Genomic DNA, 20,469 nt, shown 5'->3' with positions numbered 1-20,469 from the left:
AAAGCAAACCACGCAAGAATCATTTAACACACATCCATTTTCCAACTGCATGGCTAAGCCGAAATCCATAACTTATGTATTAATTTATAGCAATAATATATTATCCAAGATGTAGTATGATAGGAATAAAGTGGATCAGTCAAGGAATGAAAACTTTCAAATCCACCTTGTGTCACTTGATGTCCTGGGAGTTGTCTGTTTCGTCGAGACTTCCATTTTTTTATATTTACACAAGCACATAAACACATGCATGCACATGCACACATGCACATACACACACAGAGCATGAAACTAACCCTAAACCCTAAACAAACACAGGTCAGTGCTCTATGGAGTAAAACTGACTCCACCTGTACCGTATAACTACAAGCCTCATTTGGAGATGAACAACAGCTTGAGGTTAGCATGTTGTGCAAACCAAAAACACACAGAACCACAAACACACACCCTCACATGGAAATTCAAGATTTGTGATATAATGCACTCGCAAAGCCTTATTACATTTGTAAAGAGGGAGTTTAGAACCCCAACATCCCACGTGCAAGACCACGCACAAACACTATAATCTCTACACGCAACGCCGCTATTTCAGTGAGTAAGTGGTGGTCCCAACATCTCGGGGAGGGTTACATTTACATTTATTCATTTAGCAGACGCTTTTATCCAAAGCGACTTCCAAGAGGGAACTTTACAAAGTGCATAGGTCACTGATAATAACAACAAGATAGCCCCAAAGCATTGCGGGTAGCCAAAACAAGAAGCACACATTGTGAACAACTAAAAAATAAGTGCCAAAGGGAAGAACCATAAGAGCATGTAGTTAAGCAAATTACAATTAAACAACATGAATCTGTTGAAAGTGCAAGTGTACCTATAGAAAAACAAGCAACAGTAAAATAAAATAAAAATAAGATTAACTAAAATAGAATATTTTGCAGCGAATACAACAGTTTAAATCAGTTACTACTAACCAACAAGAGCAACAAGTCTCTAAGCAAGATTCATTGTGATCCCTGAAGAAGACCGTAGGTGGTGGGTGGGGATTTGTGCTTCCTGCTTGTCCTTCAGTTGCCTGCAAGCCTTTGCTAGGCTACCAGACTAGCCAAGCAACACACACCCTCCTTTGACCTTCTCCTTAAACTCCACAGCATTCACAGATTACCAGGAGCTATGATCCTGGTCACAGCACCACTGTAACGAGGGAGATTAGAACCCCAGTATATGAGGGGTCATGTAGGCCATCTCTCAGACATACCATTGAAAACCTTTTGTCTCTCACAAACACTACTGAAATATACTCACATTCACTACTGAACACCTCTCATGTATACTACAGTAAATGCAACCTCAAACGATGACAACTGAAACCCTCGCATACTCATGATTGAGAACCTCTCACACACAACTGAAAATGTAACCTCTCACACATACAACTGAAAATGCAATATGTATAGTATTTATTCACACTTAATAGAAGGTATAATACAATATGTGACAGTATTGTATATTGATCCTCAAATAGGTTGAGGTAATTTTTCAGTTTTTTACAGATTCTGAAAGTTTAGATTGTAAACTTTCAAACTATTTGTCATACATTGAAATAGTGCAGCTTCTTAAATCAACTAGCAGAGAAAATCCCATTGAAAGACTTCTTCACACTTCCCACAGTCAGGTAATGGGTGGGATCAATAGCTGTTTAACTCCTCCCCCAACGTCATTTTCATTGGGGTAGTCAGCCAACCCTCAGGAAACAAATTTACAGGGCTGACATGTTAGTATTGTTAAATGTACATTAAAGTAAACTTAAATTGCAAACATAAGCATCATAAAATGTGGAAATGTAAGGGAACGTAAGGGAATCGGGCTATTACTCAGAAGGTTGCTGGTTCGATTCCAGGCCATGCAAAATTACGTTGTATCCTTGGGAAAGGCACTTCACCCTACTTGCCTCAGGGGAATGTCCCTGAACTTACTGTAAGTCGCTTTGGATAAGAGTATCTGCTAAATGTGCAAGAGGTTACATATCAGCTGTGCGTGTGAGAGGTTACATTTTTAGTTGTGAATGTGAGAGGTTAAATTTTCAGTTGTGCATGTGAGAGGTTACATTTTCAGTTGTGAGTGTGAGAGGTGTTCACTGTGGTATAGGAGAGGTTCTCACTCATGAGTATGAGGGGTTTTCAGTTGTCATATTGTGTGGGGTTGCATTTTCACTAGTACACATCATGAGAAGTGTTCAGTGGTGAATGTGAGTGTATTTCGGTAGTGTTTGTGAGAGGCAAAGGGTCTTCAATGGTGTGTGTGAGGTGAGTTTGGATTATGGCCTACAGGGCCTCTCATATATACCAGAATCCCATGCGAATGACCATGAACAGTGAGCTAAAGGCGCAACATTGTCCTTTCAGTGCAATGTCTCAGGCTCTCGGGCTTTAACTGCCTGCAAACCCTTGTTAGGCGACTGGACTAGCCATGCGACAATGTGTTGCTTTATTTATAATTGACCCGGCCATTCCTTCATATTATTTCAATCTACTTCCCCTACCTTAAAGAGAGAAAAACTGACAGAAAGAGAGATAGAGAGTAAGGGAATGAAAGAGAGATAGTGTAACAGCGAGAGTGTCAGAGAGAGAGAGCAAGAGCAAACAGAGGTCATGACCACATATTGTCACACTTACACAGACTAGGCCTCCAGTAGCACAGTCCAGATATCACCCACTGTCCGCTCAATGTGACTCTTGAAATAGATCACAAATGTCTGACTTCAGCAGACATAAGACTGACCTACATTTTAGTCATCAGCATTCCAAATGAAGTTTATACAAATCTCAGTCAAACAATCTCATTCCTCTAAACCCTCTCTTGAATCACTGTCTGCATGTCGGAAATAGCACAGACAGGTCACTGCACTGTTAATACTGCAGGTTATGTAATTGGACCTTAATCTGCTGCAGAAGAACAACAATACCTGCACACACACACATACACACACGTATGCACGCACAAAGACACCCCCCCGCCAACTTACACTATCTATTACCAAAACCCAAGTAAAACACTGAAATTCTGTTTACCGATCACAACGCCATGCAGAGGCTCAGGTGTAAGAGAAAAGTGAGGGTCTTGAGTTCATTTGTCTCAAGACAATGATGATGTGTGTTATACACAAATACTATGACCATGTGCCGCTCATCTGATTAGATTTCCCCCTCCTCTGGAATACAAACACAGGCATGCGCTCGACCACACACACACACACACATACTCACAAACACACATACATACACGTACACACACACTGCGGCCACGTGCTACTCTGCTGCCAGCTCATGTGACATTGCTTTCCCTCATGACAGAGGGCATCCTCACACAGATTCTGCCCAGGTACTATGTATGCATTCACACAGTCAAATTTGTACGCAGACTCAGGTAGCCATACATTCCAAGGTATGAAAAAGAGAAGTACAAAAAAACAAAACAAAGCTCTACACAATACCCTACTAAGTTTGAGAGGAAATGCTTAGACAAATGAGAGTGAAAGCATCTGTTTTAACTATTGGGTCTCCTCAGGCACTAAGCATCCACCTGGTGTGTGAAGCATAGACATTAGCAACCCTAACATTACACATTCAACACCCTTGTCCAATCAATTATTCCTGTCCTGTCTAATTGAATGTATCAAGAATCTTACACAGTTCTTGCTAGTGAAAAACCCTATTTGGTCCCCCAAAATGAATCTGTATCTTCATGTATTGCTGTGACATGCCTCACCTGCGTAGACGAAGGAGAGAGTAGCGACGAGGTTCTCCTCTTGCGTAGGTCCATACATTTCCTCATCTTACAGATCTGGTGGCCGGTCATGCGGTTTAGGCAGCAGCTGCACTGACCACAGTTCATCTTCCTCAGGCAGGGCTCACAGGTCCCACATCGGCTCCTTTTCTTTCTTTCTTTTCTCTGAGGCTGCCGGGCGGGCCAAGGGAGTGGCAGAGCCCCCTCTTGTCCTCCAGCACTCCAGCTGGGGGGGCCAGGGTCCCCAAACCCTGGCTCTGACTCAGTATCAAAAGAAAGGGAGGACTGCGTGCTCTCTGAGCTGCAAGAGAAAGAAAGCCTGCTCTCGACAGGAAAAGGGAGGATCTTTGGCACTGTACCCTGGTCTGTCACCAAAACAGTGGTATAAATGTCAGTGTTTGGCTCAGAGGCAGCAGAGAACACCTGTGTGTTTGGGTAGAGGCCTGATGATGAAAACGATTCTTTCTGGTTCTTGGGATTGGAGGGATTGGAAGTCTGCGGAGATGCCCTGTTGTCTTTGGTCTCTTCCTCCACGGGTCTGAGAGGCTGTCCATTCTCCTGAGAAAAAGGGCTCTCATCATTCTGGTTCTGGGGCTGTGCCGGTTCATCTGGGTTTAAACACAGAGGCTGGGTGGACTCAATGGTAGAGGTGGCATTTGGAATCCCATGAAGCACCAGTTTGAGGCTGGTCTGTGAGTCTTCATGAAAGGCTGAGAGAGACACTGCATCACAAAATGTGGCTCCCTGGTGGGGCTGAATTGGTTTATTGTGGTCATGTGACTCTGCTGTGGTCAAGGCTTTGGTAGGATCTGAGGTAGCTGGGTCAAAGACAGGTAAGGCTTTGACAGAAAACTCTATCATTCGAACCTTCCTTGACAGAGACTGGTCTGGAGGTTCAGACATTGACGAAGAAGAATAGGAGTCTTTAGGATTTGTGACCATTTCTCTTTCCCCCTGTTTTTCTTCTGCCTCACTTTTCTCTGCTTTCTCTTGATTTTCTTTGCTCCCCTCATCTTCTTGCTGTCCTGACTTTTTGCCAATACTCTTTATTACTCTTTCCCCTCTTCTTTCTGGTTTGAGTTTTTCCTCTTCCACTTTTTCCTCTCCGAGTTCCTCCTCATTATTGACTTGTTCCTTCATCTCTCTTGGGTCATGTACCAGGTTAAATAAGCAGCCGTCGCCCGGAAGAACCACTGACTCCTGCTTAACACCGCTGGCAGAGTCACTATGGTTATCCCCCAAGTTATGGTCGTTAGCACCTTGGCCATTGGAGATCTTCTCATGATCTACACTGGGTTTATCACTGAGCTCAGAAAAGTTGTTCTTAGGATTCTGGCAGATTACTTCCAACTCACTTTCTGGGTATTTAAGATCAAACCTGTCTCTTGAGTTTTCTACCTCTGCTTGGCTGACATGGTTTGCCACCAGTCGCTCATCACTAGCTTTGTCTCCATTATGGGTGACAGACACTTGCAGTGTGTTGATATTGACAGGAGTATTAACTTCTGTCCTCTCTTGATCAGCCGGATGAAGGCTACTGAGCTTGGAAGACAAAGTGCCAGGGTTGCCTGCACTAAGGCTGATTAACTCCTCCTTGGGATCAACCTTACCGGCATCAACTCTATGATCATCTCCAGGTTCTTGCCTGGTCTTTGCTCTCTGTACCCCAGTTTCCCGTCCTGCCCTACCCCTGGTTGTTCTGCATCCCCTGTTAGGTTTGGGTGGGTAGTCGGTTACAAAAGAAATCCCTGTGCCTCGTGGGGACTTCCTACGCCCTAAGGGGTCTTCAAACACACCAAGATGGTCAGGTGTATTACACTGCCGTGTAAGTCTCACCGATCCTGTTACACCTAGGGCATAGTGGACATTGCTGGGGGACACCCTAGATGGCCCACTGACACCTCTACCCCGTGGGCTTCTGGCTGGATTGAGTTGGGTCCTGGCAATGGACCTCTGGGGCTCCTCTGTTGTTTTTTGAAGCCTTTCACTGGCTCTACCAGTAGGTTTATTTGAATTGCTTGTTTGTCGCTTGCCAGTGGTAGCAACCACCTTGTGATCCTTCTTCCTCTGTGGTGTCTGTCTCTTAGGGGGCTTGGGAGTAGGAGGCATTGCTTAGGGTAAGGGAGTGATGCTGAGAAGCCGCGGGCATGGGAACCAGTGAAATTATTTTCTTTAAATCTTGGTACACAGCATTTACTTTTCTTGCTCTCTTCTCCCTTATTCTCTGTTCCTTTTCAAGATCTAGTCCAACACAGCCAGAGTTGGCTCCTCATACTGAAACAGCTGTACAAGGATCCGGAGCTACCTATTAGAAGGATAATTTTAATTAAAAACTATGTAATTATGACAATTAAAATATGATATTGGTTTATATGGGAACTAGATTAATATCACATGTAAAATTGCTGATACAGCCAATATGTACTTCCTTCTTCTTTTCCTCAGTATAGACAGCTATAGGCAACGTGTTTCTTTAAGGGAAGGGATTGGCTTTGGGCCGTTTAATTTAGGTAACCTAGTAAAGTAAACTCAACCAACACAAAACACCTATCTAAAAAACAACAACCTGTTATGTCAAATCCTTCGGCAACAGGTACGCTAATGTTAAGAAAATATATTTTTTTATGGTTCGCCAAATAAAATTGGCTTGTGAACACTATTAAATATTAATGTCTACCCCATCTCTAACTTAAGCCAATGGTGTAGACATAATGACAGGAGGTCGGTTACTCTGTCAGCTAATAGCCTATAGCCAAAGATACATTTCGACGGGCGAATAATGACAATGTAATAAGCATTCGCTGACTATTAGGGCCTACTCTTTGCACTTGACCGTAATACCAAAGGGAGCCGACACTCGTGGCATGGGTGGCTTTAAATGCAATCCGGAAATGTGTGATTTTCTGTTTGTATGGTATTATTAACGCGTTTATTTAAAAGGCAGCTAACATTTGTCACATACCAGAAAGACAGTTGCAAGGTCTGAACTCCTAATAATACTCCACTCCTCTGAGAAAAGGCTGATCCTTACTGGTTCCCTTCCGCGGCAAATACAGCGAGTTAGTAGGTGTAGGTGACAACACGAATTCATTTGTCACAATCCAAAATGTTGTTATAAATCAAATCGTAATACTGTTACACACGCCTATAAGCATTTGCAGTGCAACAGCCATCCAAAGGTAAATCCCTCTTATGTCAATCCATTCAGGGCAGTAACCCACTCTCCATAGTCCGCTCCCTCTCAGACCCGACCTACGGTCTCGAGCCAAGTTGTCGGCTGCGATGTGTCACACGAAAAACCTGAAATGGATTTTCAATCGTCGAGTCCATATTTCCAACACTATTTATCTTAAACCTTGTCAAAATATGCTTGGAAACAATCAATGCTTAACAAAATATTTTTATACAAGCAAGGCTCAATATACCCTATCTAATGTTTAGACTAAAATGTTAATTAGGCCTAACTGTTAATAAAACATTAACTGCGCTACCCCAAAAGGTCCTTAAGTGCGTAGTCCTTTATTGATACCAAAAATATCAGAATACATTTCAGAAGGTGAATGCCGGTGAGAATTTGCCCTCATTATTTTGTTCTGAATCAGTTCCGAATCAGCTCACATTCCCCCTATCTGATAAAAAAAAAAACGGATCCGAGGTAATCAGGTTAACAGCAGGAGTGACGTCACGACAGCAGTCATTCGTCACGTCATTTTTGTGCGACTGTTGGACTCGGATCATGAAGGACACGAAAGTGGTTTGGAATCATGAAACGCATGTGGTACATATTAGCCCAGTTTAAACCTTTGTTTTTCTGATTATTTCTGTAGCTAACGGGCAGCTAACCCACTTAAATAGCGAGAATTTAACTTGCTGTCGTTGGCTATCCTATTTGTTTACATGCATGGAGATACAGGAAGCGACCGAGCTGTCACCGACTGCTAGCTCAGCTAGCTAGCTAACCAGTCACGGTTTTGTTGTAAAACAGTTGTTGACCTTGCATTTGGTAAGATGGCTAATAGGACTTCGATAATATGAATTAGATCAAATTTAGCGAATATGTCAATCATCTTAAGGTTGTTCTCGCGTTAAGCTATCAGGTACAATCAGCTGTCTATCAAATCTAGCAATCGTCTGACTTGGATCAGCTGCATCAGCATCTTGCTCTGCCACAGACTGAATGATCACGACACAGCCACCAGAGAGACAACTTGTTTGTTAATGTTGCCTGGATATTTGCTTTTCGAGTCGTGATGTTTAGTGAACATGTCTGTGACATAAGCACAGCATATCATTGCCCTTGGAGCCGACCCTGAATGAGATGTTGTAAGGACTGCGCTCTGTACAACTTGCTGCTAATGCGACCCATTTTATCTGATGTTTATTGGTTTTGGAACTTTAACTAGGTATCCCCATTTTCTTCCTCATATTTTGCTGTGTAGACACAGATGTAGGTACATTTTATCACTGAATCAAGAGAATGGCAACGGAGGCAGCAGTGTCCACGTCCCGTCGGCCTCAGATCCCTAACTCTTCTCAGAGAGACTACTACTGGGTCCGCTCCTTTGTAGCTGGAGGTGAGACCTGCTTTACATTTTTAAGTTGCTGCTATGGTCATATCATCTCTGCTCATAATTTATGTAACTGCCTGATTTGTGTAGGGGTGGCAGGATGCTGTGCCAAATCAACTATTGCTCCCCTGGACAGAGTCAAGATTTTACTACAGGCTCATAACCCCCACTATAAAGACCTTGGTAAGGAAGACTTTAGATCCCTGTGAGTACAAGATTACTGATTGATCTGCTAGAGAAACTGATCTATATTTTCCTCTATCAGGAGTGGTCGCTACACTACGAGCTGTGCCAAAAAAAGAGGGCTACCTGGGCCTGTACAAAGGCAATGGAGCTATGATGGTTAGGATATTCCCCTATGGAGCCATTCAGTTTATGGCTTTTGACAACTACAAAAAGGTAAATCTTCAATTTTCAAATAGCATTGCTCTTTTGGTTAAGTGGCACTTGACTATGACTTGGCTTTGTTAAAGGTACAGTATGTAAGATTTATTTCAGTTAAAAAGAAACACTTTGTGTCCTACACTCATGTTGTGTAAGTCAATGAGGCAAAGGAGGAAAGTGCAGAACAGACTAGAATTAGGGCCTCTGGTTCTCACATTTGACCATACATTGGCCAAGATGGCAAATGACCTTTGCTCTTTGTCTACTAATAGCTGATGTATTTACCTGTTGTTTCCAGTGGCTCAGTAAACAGTTGGGGATCTCTGGACACATCCACCGGCTCATGGCAGGATCCATGGCAGGTAATCTTTCTCACACTGATAAGCTGTTGTTCACTTTGGTGCTTCCCTGATATGGTTCTCACAGTACTAACTTGCCACACCCTAGCTTGACAGGGAAAATGTAACTTATCAACTTGATGGTCCTTACACTATGGGAATTTTGTTTAATCATAAGTTAACAAAGTGACACTGATGTTGATACCTTTTATATGGCACCTGGGAACTGAGATGTCGTTACTTTGTTATGTGGCTAGTACATACAGACTGTTCCTTGACTCTGACTACCAAAATACTGTAAAATATGGTTGAAAGGGTATGAAAATGTCATATCACAATGATAGTGAGTGACCAACATGATCACGGTTATCAGTGTTATCAAGGTAATGCCGGAAAAGTCCAAAAACAACTGATGATTTCACCAAAATGCATGTTGAAAACTATGAAACAACAAATACATTTTGCAGCATTTTGCACTTTTTGTGTGTGCATAAACTTTAAAGATGGCACTATTTGGCCGTGGCCCTGCCATAAATAAACACAACGTTAAGTATGCTAAATAAATCCAATGTGCATATAAAAGTAACACAAGTAAAGCAATGTGCATGCAAGAACAATACAACCATATGTAAACAAATTCAATGTGCAGGTGTTGACATAAAAAAAAATATATGTATATATTTTACAAATCAATGAACAGCACTGATTGTATGTCTATTCAGTTCTTCATAAAGAGTAGAGGTTCTGCTGGCCTAACATCCTGTATGCATGCATTTTTGTGAGAGATATGTGCACTTTTCTGAATAGAATGTTCAGATTACTATGTGTTCCGGCGGCATTTTCAACCACATGATTGTACTTAATTTTTGAAAACTAAATAGATTATTGTGAAGATTGAAGAATACATATTTTGTAGAATGTCTCCTATGGTGTCAACCTTCTATCCAAGGTTGCAAAAGCAGTAAAAACAATGAACAGTATTTTAATAAACGTCCTCAATGTGTATCGCAATACAGCATGTGTGTATACATGCTGATTGACATTTGTTTTTAATTTCTTGCTAGTAGTTACAAAAAAAGAGAGGTGGACCTGAAAATTCCAGTGCCATCCAGAGAAACAGCGTAATAATAATAATGCCAATACCAATGGAATTACAGTTATTTGACTCTATGGGTTAAATCAGAGCAAGAATGGTCAAATTCAGGTTAAATGAAATAGATATAACATTACAAATAGATGAAATACATTACAAGGCAAACATGTTACAGAATGAAGATGTTAAATCTAACCTACTCTACCAGGATTATTGTAAATTAAAGAGAGAAAGTAAGAGGTGAGGAAGGAGTAGGAGAAGCCAAAGCTGAGGTTGAAGCTCTCAGGAGATTAAGAATCCACAGAATAGTTCCCTTTATACCCAAGAACAACCAATAAGACTTTTCAACATATGACTAGCAATGCTACAGGAGGAGTGAGACTCATCAAGTAGACTCCAGATTTTAGCATATGAGAGGTGAGGGCAGGGTGACACCCAGCCTTACATACCAGTCTACCCTACTGTTGCTAACTTTGGTTGATGCTGGACAGTATTAAGTGTGAATTTTATTTTATCAATCAAACAGATTTAAAGAGGATATCATTTTGGAACAGTAATATTAACCCGTCTGGAATTTTACCATAGTTTATCGTTAAAACCGGTAACCATTTCATCCCTACTCTAGAAAAACACTTCTGATCCTTGACCTTCTGTTGTACTTTCTACATGCACTATTTGTACGTTGTGTTGGACAAAATGTATGTTAAATTCATTAGATGTGAGTAAATCAGTTATTTTATGTTTTGTGTCCTCTGTGCTCTTTCATGTGTGTTCGTCACAGGTATGACCGCAGTGATCTGCACTTACCCTCTCGATGTGATCCGCGCCAGGCTAGCGTTCCAGGTGAAAGGGCATCACCGCTATACGGGCATTGGCAACGCCTTTCAGACCATATACCTGAAGGTACCAACATGACTAGAGACAGGCTATGTCACCTCTAGATTGCACGTCTTTGAGAAAACCCATTATGTCTGGATGTAATGTGTGGTCTTTTGTCCAATGGCAGGAAGGGGGCATCCCTGGGTTCTACAGGGGTCTGATCCCCACCCTCATAGGCATGGCTCCATATGCAGGTGAGTCAGCAATTGGGGGATACAGGCGTAGAACTAGTGTTCAGAAGTCAAAGGTGATTATGTCTCTCTTATTCCCCCCCCTGTCTCTTTTTTTGTTGTTGTTGTTGTTCAGGCTTTTCGTTCTTTACATTTGGAACTCTAAAGAGTTTGGGTCTGGCCCAGTTCCCAGAGCTACTGGGCCGGCCATCTTCAGACAACCCTGAGGTCTTGGTGCTGAAGACCCATATCAACCTTCTGTGTGGAGGCGTGGCCGGGGCCATCGCTCAAACCATATCGTAAGTTCAGGCATTGATCAAGTGACTTGAATTTGAGGTTCAACAGTAAATCTCACTATACCCTCTACTCCTAGTTACCCTCTTGACGTTGCCAGGAGGAGGATGCAGTTAGGAACAGTGCTTCCTGACTCAGAGAAATGTCGGTGAGTGGCACCATTTCCCCCTTACTTCAAAATCCAACACTTGTTAGTTGGGAACCGTTTAAGATCATCTGTTCACTTGTATTATGTCAGCAGCAACTATTCGTCAAAGTTTACTCTTTCTTTGCACAATAATATAAAGGCTGCACCATCTGACTGAATGAACATTTATATGTACTTATAAATATTGACCCAGGAGAAGCACTTTAGCAGTGCAAAAAAATACCTCCATAGTTGTTCAACAGTCTTTATCTATACAACAATACATTCTGGGTGTGTTACTAAATCAAATGCAGGCTAATTAGCGAGCGTTTTGTAAATAAATTAAAACCGGTTGCGCCATAATGATTATTTGCACTGGCACAAATGCTCCCAAATATATTTTGAGGTTGCACAAAAATATTTTTTTTTCTCTTTGTCTTCCATAACAGCACTCTGATCAAGACTCTTAAGTATGTGCACCAGCAATATGGGGTCAAGAAGGGGCTTTACCGAGGCTTGTCTCTCAACTACATCCGCTGTGTGCCCTCTCAGGCTGTGGCCTTCACCACCTACGAGTTTATGAAGCAGGTTCTCCACCTCAACTAACCCAGTCCTCCATCCCCCCAGCTCCATACAGCTTACCATCGTTCCTCAGACCCATAGCTCTACTGTGCTGAGGGTCCCAGCCTACTATCCACCTCCAGTGTCCTTGCTCCGGGGAGGTTTGGCCTTTGTGACTCCACTTCTCTGAGAAACATCTTTCTCAACTGCCCAGCCTGTGGTTTGGCTTCACACAACCACCACTGCAACTGTCCCCATGGATACAAGGGGAAATGGCATTTCCTGCTCAGGGGGGGTGGCTTGAAGACGTTCTGTGTTCCCTGACAGTGTTGTTGGCCAATGCCACAACTTGATTATGTAATCTACCCAGCCTCTGGATCCTCCCTGCTAATGGCAGTAGAGATCACACTGGCCAATCTGCCTTAGGTACCCAGCAGTGTCATAGACAAATGGGACCTGACCCAGGCTTAATCACCTTTACCTCATATCAGTTATGAAACTGATGTTGAAGGTCAATGTCTTGTCTATTGTTTAATAACTAGACATTAGAATTCTTATTTTCTAAAATGTAATGCTTACTATATCTTGATGTTTTAACAAAAGTAGCATTTAAGAGTAGCCCTTAAGAATGTTGTCATGGGGTATCATTGTATATTTCAGGTAATTGTGTGTCTTACTGTGGTGTAAAGTTTGGGGTCCAATGCCTATTAGATGAGCCAATGTCTGTGTGTTATCCACTCTTTCTTTGTTTAACGCCTAACTGTAGAAGGATGTCACACATTTACTGCAATGTGAACGACTCTTCATTATGGGAGTTTCCTGGTTGCTGGCTGGCTGGTTACAGCTCTTGCCAATACAACGTTGTCATTAGCATGATTTGGGGTTTGGTTCCCAGGCAACTGAGAGGAGGATCTGAAAGTCAGGGAAAGATAAGCTGTCCTGCGGTAAAAGGTATGGAAATGTAATTTTACATTAGGCCTAACTGATGATTCTGCTGTAATGGTGTGTACATTATGTACATCTGTACATTATGACAGTGGTTGTGTAGCTTACAAGTCTATTGTCCATTCAGGTAAAGGTGTGACATGGAACAGTTTTTTGTTTTTGTTTTTTGAAGAGACAGGAACAAGTTAATCAGAAATAGGATGTAAGTGTTAAGAAGTTGTTCCAGTCTAATAATGACTAATTTAACCTGGAGGAATTTGCACTTACAAACTTTTTCTTATTTATTGATGAACAATTTGAATGTATTTGATTTGTCCACTGGTTGGCAGTAGTGCGTCAAATATGTCACGTTTACGCCACAGTATCATACATCTAAACTGGATATGGATCACTGTACTGAAGTCTAGATGTCAGTACAGATATAATCACTCATCTGACCGTATGTAGCAATGTGTATAAGCAGTAGCACAGACATTTCCTTCATTGTCTTCTTGTGTACTTTACTTGATGGTGAAGTAGGGTTTTTTTTGCCAAAGAAAGATATTAGATACCATTTGCACATCAGTCTCTGCAAAGTTGAGTGTTGTTGCCTTTCATACTCCTTAGTCCTGTACCACATAGGCTGTGCTTTTCCTGTTCAGGTTTTCTATCAGCAAAGGGGGACAGCATACAAGGAGAGGAATACACTCCACAATGTTGGGAATTTAGGCAAGAACTGGAGATTAGCAGCAGTTGACACAAACCAAAATGGATATTTTGGTTTAAACCTCAGTCAAGTACATAACATTACGTTGTGTATGTGATCATCTTGACAGTGATTTTTGGAACAGTGACACACAGTGCCAAGGAGATGATGTTTACCGTTGCACGCTCTTTCTCTCAACTTTGCCTCTTATATTTGTATACTGATACTCAACTGCTGTACTTTCATGTTCTTGTTTTGTTTTGAATATCTTAAAACAATTGTTTAAGTGGATACAAACCAAGCTTGTGTTCAGAAAGTATGAACATAAAAGTGTAATTTAACATAATTAGATACTTCTGGACCTCAACCCAACTGCATTTTCAGTTTATGTTGTGGTGGATGCTATTGATTTAACTGAGAGAGATATTTCATCATACATTTTATTCTATTTATTTCTTTGGCCCTAAATTGATGATGTAACACAAAAAGATCAAATCTTCATGCTGCTAATTGTAACCTTAAAGTGGGTATGAAGTATCCTACTTCAAGGTCTATTTACCATGTAACCATGAATTGTTATAGTCAATATGTCTGCAGGAAGGAAAGTTTTTCATTTTTCTGAAAAGGGATTTTTTTTTTTTTATGGGAACTACTGACAAAGTAAAGGCTTTTCTGTTTTACCATGTTTTTTTTCCCTTTGCTTTAAAATATATTTTTGGCCTACTGTCCTTTTATAAATTGTACAAATCTGAATTATAAAAGATTATATTAAATATTTCCCTATCATTCAAGCCATGTTTACAAAATGAGAATATCTGAACTATACCACGTACCTAGTGTACAACCCACCTTAGTTAATGGTTGTTGAAAGCACATTTAATGACAAATATAGCTATCAAAATCTTGCAAAAGGTCTTCTATCAACTTTGGAGAGCCTATATAGAAGTGGCAATATTTGACTTTTCTGTAATGGGAACAACAAGACAGTCATCTTGAAGTCATGAAGCACATTTTCCATATTTTCTGCACTCAATTGTTTAGCCTAATAGCAAAGGACTTTTTTTTTGTATATTGGACCCTGAAAGCAAGAAAGGCTTCTGGCCATGTGCAAAAAATATATAACAAAAATAACATCACAGAGACCACCATTCCTACTAGCAGAGAAGGTAATGTTATCTTACAGGATGTTTCATTCATCATCATCAAGGAGGATTGACTGAAAAAACTAGAAAACATTCTGAAAGTTCAAGTCTTTTAATGGCAAATGCACAGAACAACACAACACAGAACAAATTTTAGGACAATGCAAAGCAACCTGGAATAACATGACATATAAGTAATCAGAACATAGGTTACACCTATGATAAGCTAAAACATAAGAAAACTTCTAAATATACAAAATAATATTAATAATAATACTGTATACTAACCCTTTAATACACATAATAACCTATACTAACCTTATAACCTATACTAACCTAAAGACAAGTAGGTTACAATTAGTTCAATATTGCTGCACCCAGTAGCTGAAAGTGACAGTGTGTAAAGTGACTTGTGTGCGTGTCGACAGTGTATCAATGTCCATTCAGAAGCCTGATGACCCTTGGAAACGGGGGCAGATCTAGAAACATATGCATGTTGTGGCAGGAGATATTGAGGGGTGGCACCCCGTGGCAAAAGTGTGTGAGATAAAAATGAAAAAACTAAAGGCTGTGCAACAACACAGTCAGTGAACACTGAAATGAATTTGAGGATATAGGTCACATGACCAAAAAGCTATTGAAATTTGAAGATTTATTTTGAATTAAAAAATATTTTTAGTAGCCTAACATGAAAATGAACAAAATAAAGGCAGTGCAGCATGAATACATACATCTTGAACAACAGTTGAACATTATTTTGACGCTCCTAGTTCATGTTTTTGAAAAGCTATTGACTTTTGAAATTTGTAATTTGTTGACGGTCCCTAAACATACGCGTTGTTTAGGCAGCCAAAAGCATTGGCTAAGCGGCCGGTCGACGCGTGCTGAACACCGGTTAAAATAACACAATACTGTTGAATATCGAACTTCAAACTAACTTTACTATGGTCATCTTTGTTGTTGCTTTCCCAAAGCATTCACAAGTTAAAGTTATAACCTCAATTCAACAGGAAAAGTAACCTTACAACTCTTTTTGCCCTGCACTTATCTAATTATTCTTAGTCATAAATGGATAATTGGTTCACACCTCATTCCTCCGGTGGGGTCTGCTGTCAGTGCCGACAATTGCTTACTTGAGTTGGAGCCTTCTATGGTCAGTTTCTGCCTTAAGGCGGAAACTATTCCTTGTGTATTCCTTGTGTTCAAATGAAAGCAACTTTGGTGGGGGTGTAGGGAATGTGGATGGCGTCCTCTCATGCTGCATTTACTTGCATTCGAATATTAGAAATTCGCTCTCGCAAATGTCCGATGAGCCACAACTTTTCGTTGTTTTCATAGCTGCCAACTGGGGTGGCAAGGCTTTTTTTAGGGTGGCAGTTGACACCCCATGCCACCCCGGCAGATCCGCCCCTGCGAAAGAAGCCGAAGTCCAGTCTGCGTGTGCAAGACCGAAGGCTTTGGTAACGCCAGCTAGAAGGCACAGGGTAAAAAGACTGAAGAATGGGTGGTAACAGTCTCTTAGAATTCTGCCAGATTTCCTGAGTCATCACGTGTGGTAGGTGTCCTGTAGGGCTGGGAGCTTCCTGCCGATAATGAACTCTACGTAGGACCACACTGTGATGCAAACAATTGAATTGACCATCAAATATTACCTTGCATGTTTGTACTATTTCCTTGACAGTTCAAGTTTGTTTCTGAGGTGTTGCTATGATAGAGCTGAACTTCAAGAAGCCTATGTTTTGATTTATTCTTCGATTCTATTCAATTACATTTACATTTATTCATTTAGCAGCAGACGCTTTGATCCAAAGCAGACATCCCAAGTTGCAGAAACTCATTTCCAGGAGGTCCCCCCCCCCCCCCCCCCCCCGGGGTGCAATCAGAACGCATGAAGTACCCCCTCAACCAGCACGTACACCTCCCCCCCCCCCCGCCCGCCCGCGCGATATGCACTTGTCTCTAACATAAATGAACATTTCACAGTCTCTCGCTCGCTCGAAATACAAAATCCCCGACGAATCTCTAAGTGCATGTGAAAAGAAGAAAGAAAAGCAAGCAACAGTAAAATATAAATAAGATTAACTAAAATAGAATACAACAGTTTAAATCAGCTACCACTAACCAACAAGAGCAACAGTCACTAAGCAAGAGTCCTTGTGATCCTTGAGGAAACTAGAATTGGGTTCAGCAGACCATTCCTAAGTACCGTTGTACTCCCGGAACGAGTGCGTCTTGAGCCTTCTCTTGAAGGTGGAGAGACAGTCTGTGTCTCTGATGGAGGTGGGGAGTTGATTCCACCAATGGGGGGCCAGGCAGGAGAAGAGCTTGTGTTGGGACCGGGCCATCTTGAGCGGTGGGACCACCAGGCGGTTGTCTGAAGAAGACCGTGGGTGGCGGGTGGGGGTGTAAGGCTGCAGGAGAGACTTGATGTGTTATTAAATGTTTGAAATAAAAGGTAGGGTTAGTGTACATTTTCCTGACTTTTATTAATTCTTGCACTGTGTTCTTGGAAGGAATAAGTGCTCCCTTGAAATAGAGACCCTAGTTTTGGAAAACACTCCCCAGACAGCCCAGACATGATTTTTTAATTTGCATGCACACATTTGTACAGCATTTGTACAGCACCAAGTGCAAACTAAATCACACAATTTTACCAGGCATCATCCTTAGTCTGTATTTCCATGAGCACACTGTTCGCATTACTTTGTCCCTTGATTTCCTATCTCTTGCACAACATCAGGAGGACCCAGCTGTTCGTCCAGGCCACAGTCCTCTCCCTGTCTAGACTAATGCAACTGCCTTCTCCGACCAGAGTTGCCAGACTGCCCTTGCGAAAATGTACAATATATTTGGCAGCAAAATTCATGCAAGTATTTTTTCTCTGTTGACGTCCCCAACTGAGGTCCCTAGTCAAGGGCTGATGTTAGGTTTGGGCCAAACCCCGGAAGTTAACATCTGTCTATGACCCTGGTGCTGACTGGTTTGGGATTATTCTTAACGATTTCGCTCAAAGAAAGATATTCAACAAAATGTATGTACAACTGTAGGCCTATATTCACCGTATTATGAAGTAATTGTGGTTTATTTGGTGGCATTCCGTAGTGTGTCTGATTTTGCTAATTGCATTACTGTTCGAAGTTAGAGGTGCGCTGTTTGATAGATTACCCCGTTTCTCCTACCTCTGTCTTCCAGTGGAGAGACCTGAGGCCAACAACAACCGTTCTTAACATTTAGCCATTTTAAATCTATTTTTGTTCTTTAACTGCTAATATGCCTTGATGAGATGCCTTATCAATCTATGAACATTACTCAAAAGATTAACATTGCAGTTAGATAGCTTCCCTGTTTGCTATTATAAAGACTGTTAGTAGCCTGTAAAGACTATGAAATACGTATTTCAGAGCAGGGCTAGCCATGATCTAGTAACTTAAAGGGTGGTAGTTGATTGAAGATAGTAATGGGGATATGTTCTAAGATTGAGATTGGACTCAAATGTCGGTAATTGGATATATAGGTACACGTGTTATTTAATTATTCTTTACATAGGGTTCACTTCAAACACGAAAATAAACGGTGATATAGCAGACTTCTCTGAAAGCTGAGCAAAGGATCATGCGCAAATTGACTCCAGCCTTTGCACCAACCCAGGACCACAGAGTAGCCTGCTCTGTGGTCTCGCTCCGAGGCTAGTCAGAGTCAATGTGGTCAAACTTCACCAGCACCAGGTCAGAGCATACTAGGCATTTATAGTCACATGTTAAGCTTCTGCTTGTCACTTTAGGGGATTCTTTTCATATTAAGCGTCATTTTAAAATGTTGGTTGTTGATTCATTAGTGTTCTTGTTTTGATGGCTGTGTCATTTTTTGTGTGAGTATACACTAACAGTAAAACTTTTATGTGATAGATTTATCAAAGGATGACACAGAGACCTCTGGTTAGACCCAGATTATATATACATGAAAACTGAGTGACCAGTGAAAGTCTCTCCAGTTTGTCAGTGCAGTACAGTGTGTGTAAGAAATAAATGAGTTGCAATTCAGATGTACTTCAGATGTACACAGTCTATTCATAATAAATGTAGAATTTGAGTAAAGTAACCCTGGTGGACCACAATAGGCCACACTGAAGAAATCAGGCTTAAGTGAATTATAATTTCTACTTCTAATAATCAAATATGAATTATTTACACTCCTTAGATGCCAGGCTCTTGGTCTCTGGACCCCCTGAAGTAGCCTTGGCCACCTCTTAGCCACCCCATACATAAAAGTCTGGTTCCGCCACTGGCGCTGCCCGAGAGCCATGCCTGAACTAGGCTTTGTTCATATCTTGATACAGATACTTATTGGTGCTGTAACCTCAGGCAGATTGGAATTGTTACACTTTGTTATTATTTCATGCCAGAACTCAAGGGTCAGCATCAGTGTTTTTGGTAACTCTGGGGCCTGTTCAATAAAGCAGTTTACTGAATGAGCCAGGCTTATGTCATTTACTTTCCCTGACATAAATATGGCTTATTCGGTAAATTTGCTTTATGAAACAGGCCTCCGGTCTTCTTTCCAAACCCAGTGTTGAAACCCAATACCAAATCTAATATTGTAAAGACTAGCAGACCTACAAATTGCATGTTGGTTCCCTAAACAGCAAAAGTGGTCAAAGAAGAAGCTACACTCCCTTTTGTGTGTGTATGTGTGTGTGTGCATGCGTGTGTGTGTGCTGTTGCACCACAGTCAACATATGCTGTTGTGTTTCCTCCTTTGTTCAGGTCTATTTCCCTTTGTCTCGGCTAGTGCGTGATCATTTAAAAAAGCAGAAAAACTAAAAGCAGACACCTCATCTTGGATCTTAGTCAATGCTAAAGTGTGAACATACACTTGTGATGTCTTGTTTGTCTACTCAGTAGGCCTACTCACTAGTTGGAAATCATTTGCATTTGTTATGCTAATGCAAGGAAACAGTCCCTGCTGTTGTGTGATATCACTGGCTTATTTGAATTGGAGCGAACCATAATGTCTGCCCACCCTCTGCACTAGGCAGCATTTCCACAAGTCTATATTTAAGCAATATCACAAGAGGCTTGTGCGTTATTGCTGAATATCACCACAGCTGTCATAAGGCCAAATAAATTATTAAATAAACAAAATGTTGTTATTTATCACTGCCAACTAATAAATGGCGCATGTAGAACTGTTGAACAAAATAAATATCACGAGAGGGAGTGCTGATATATGTATGACCAAGTCACACTGTTGTTAGATATTGCTTGTTATGCATTTAGAGTGTGTATTTATGAGAAGGCATAAAACCATAAGGGAGTGAGTCATTAAGAGTAGGAGCCAGTGTATGTGTCTGTCAAAGAAACAGAGGGGGTGAGACCAAAAAGATAGATAAAGAGATTAGAGCAAGAGAGAGAGAGAGAGAGAGAGAGAGAAAGAGAGAGAGAGGGGAACAAACAAAGCGGAAATCAATTTTGATGCGCGCATTTTGAGAAAGACAGAGTAG

General features: G+C 41.3%; 2 protein-coding genes across 6 annotated transcripts in view; one reads left to right on the top strand and one right to left on the bottom strand.

Moving 5' to 3' along the window:
* Positions 1 to 7,045, bottom strand: part of tet1 (tet methylcytosine dioxygenase 1) — a 37,330-nt gene extending 30,285 nt beyond the window's left edge. Inside the window, exons 1-2 of the mRNA XM_084709821.1 lie at positions 6,746 to 7,045; positions 3,766 to 6,088 (exon numbers count right to left, since the gene is read on the bottom strand). Coding sequence (XP_084565947.1) covers positions 3,766 to 5,892 — 2,127 coding nt within the window. The 5' untranslated portion in view covers positions 5,893 to 6,088; positions 6,746 to 7,045. The remainder of the gene's footprint in view (positions 1 to 3,765; positions 6,089 to 6,745) is intronic.
* Positions 7,046 to 7,490: 445 nt separating this feature from the next.
* On the top strand, positions 7,491 to 14,618 carry slc25a16 (solute carrier family 25 member 16). 5 transcript variants are annotated; one of them, XM_084667262.1, is made up of 11 exons: positions 7,504 to 7,561; positions 7,697 to 7,786; positions 8,223 to 8,357; positions 8,442 to 8,534; positions 8,617 to 8,750; positions 9,034 to 9,097; positions 10,948 to 11,069; positions 11,173 to 11,239; positions 11,352 to 11,514; positions 11,589 to 11,657; positions 12,086 to 14,618. In XM_084667262.1, the coding sequence occupies exons 3-11, from the start codon at positions 8,261 to 8,263 to the stop codon at positions 12,240 to 12,242; spliced, it is 966 nt and encodes a 321-aa protein (XP_084523388.1). In that variant the 5' UTR covers positions 7,504 to 7,561; positions 7,697 to 7,786; positions 8,223 to 8,260; the 3' UTR covers positions 12,243 to 14,618. The 5 variants fall into 5 exon arrangements, with proteins under 5 accessions (XP_084523387.1, XP_084523388.1, XP_084523386.1 ...); XM_084667263.1 differs by having other exon boundaries at positions 7,521 to 7,561; positions 7,691 to 7,786; XM_084667261.1 differs by lacking the exon at positions 7,697 to 7,786 and having other exon boundaries at positions 7,491 to 7,561.
* The last annotated feature ends 5,851 nt before the right edge of the window (positions 14,619 to 20,469 follow it).

The sequence above is a fragment of the Hypomesus nipponensis genome, chromosome 11, assembly GCF_054491055.1.
Source record: "Hypomesus nipponensis isolate SF chromosome 11, ASM5449105v1, whole genome shotgun sequence".
In the NCBI taxonomy this organism is placed as follows: Eukaryota; Metazoa; Chordata; class Actinopteri; order Osmeriformes; family Osmeridae; genus Hypomesus; species Hypomesus nipponensis.
The sequence above is the reverse complement of the archived record's forward strand: the minus strand, read 5'-3'. Positions and strand labels throughout refer to the sequence as shown.

What these genes read in the sequence shown, in the direction of transcription:
- slc25a16 (XM_084667261.1), top strand. Translation starts at nt 8,261, where the DNA reads ATGGCAACGGAGGCAGCAGTGTCCACGTCCCGTCGGCCTCAGATCCCT. An exon ending in CCCCCACTATAAAGACCTTG is followed by an intron (nt 8,535 to 8,616) that starts GTAAGGAAGACT and finishes TTCCTCTATCAG; the next exon opens with GAGTGGTCGCTACACTACGA. An exon ending in CTTTTGACAACTACAAAAAG is followed by an intron (nt 8,751 to 9,033) that starts GTAAATCTTCAA and finishes TGTTGTTTCCAG; the next exon opens with TGGCTCAGTAAACAGTTGGG.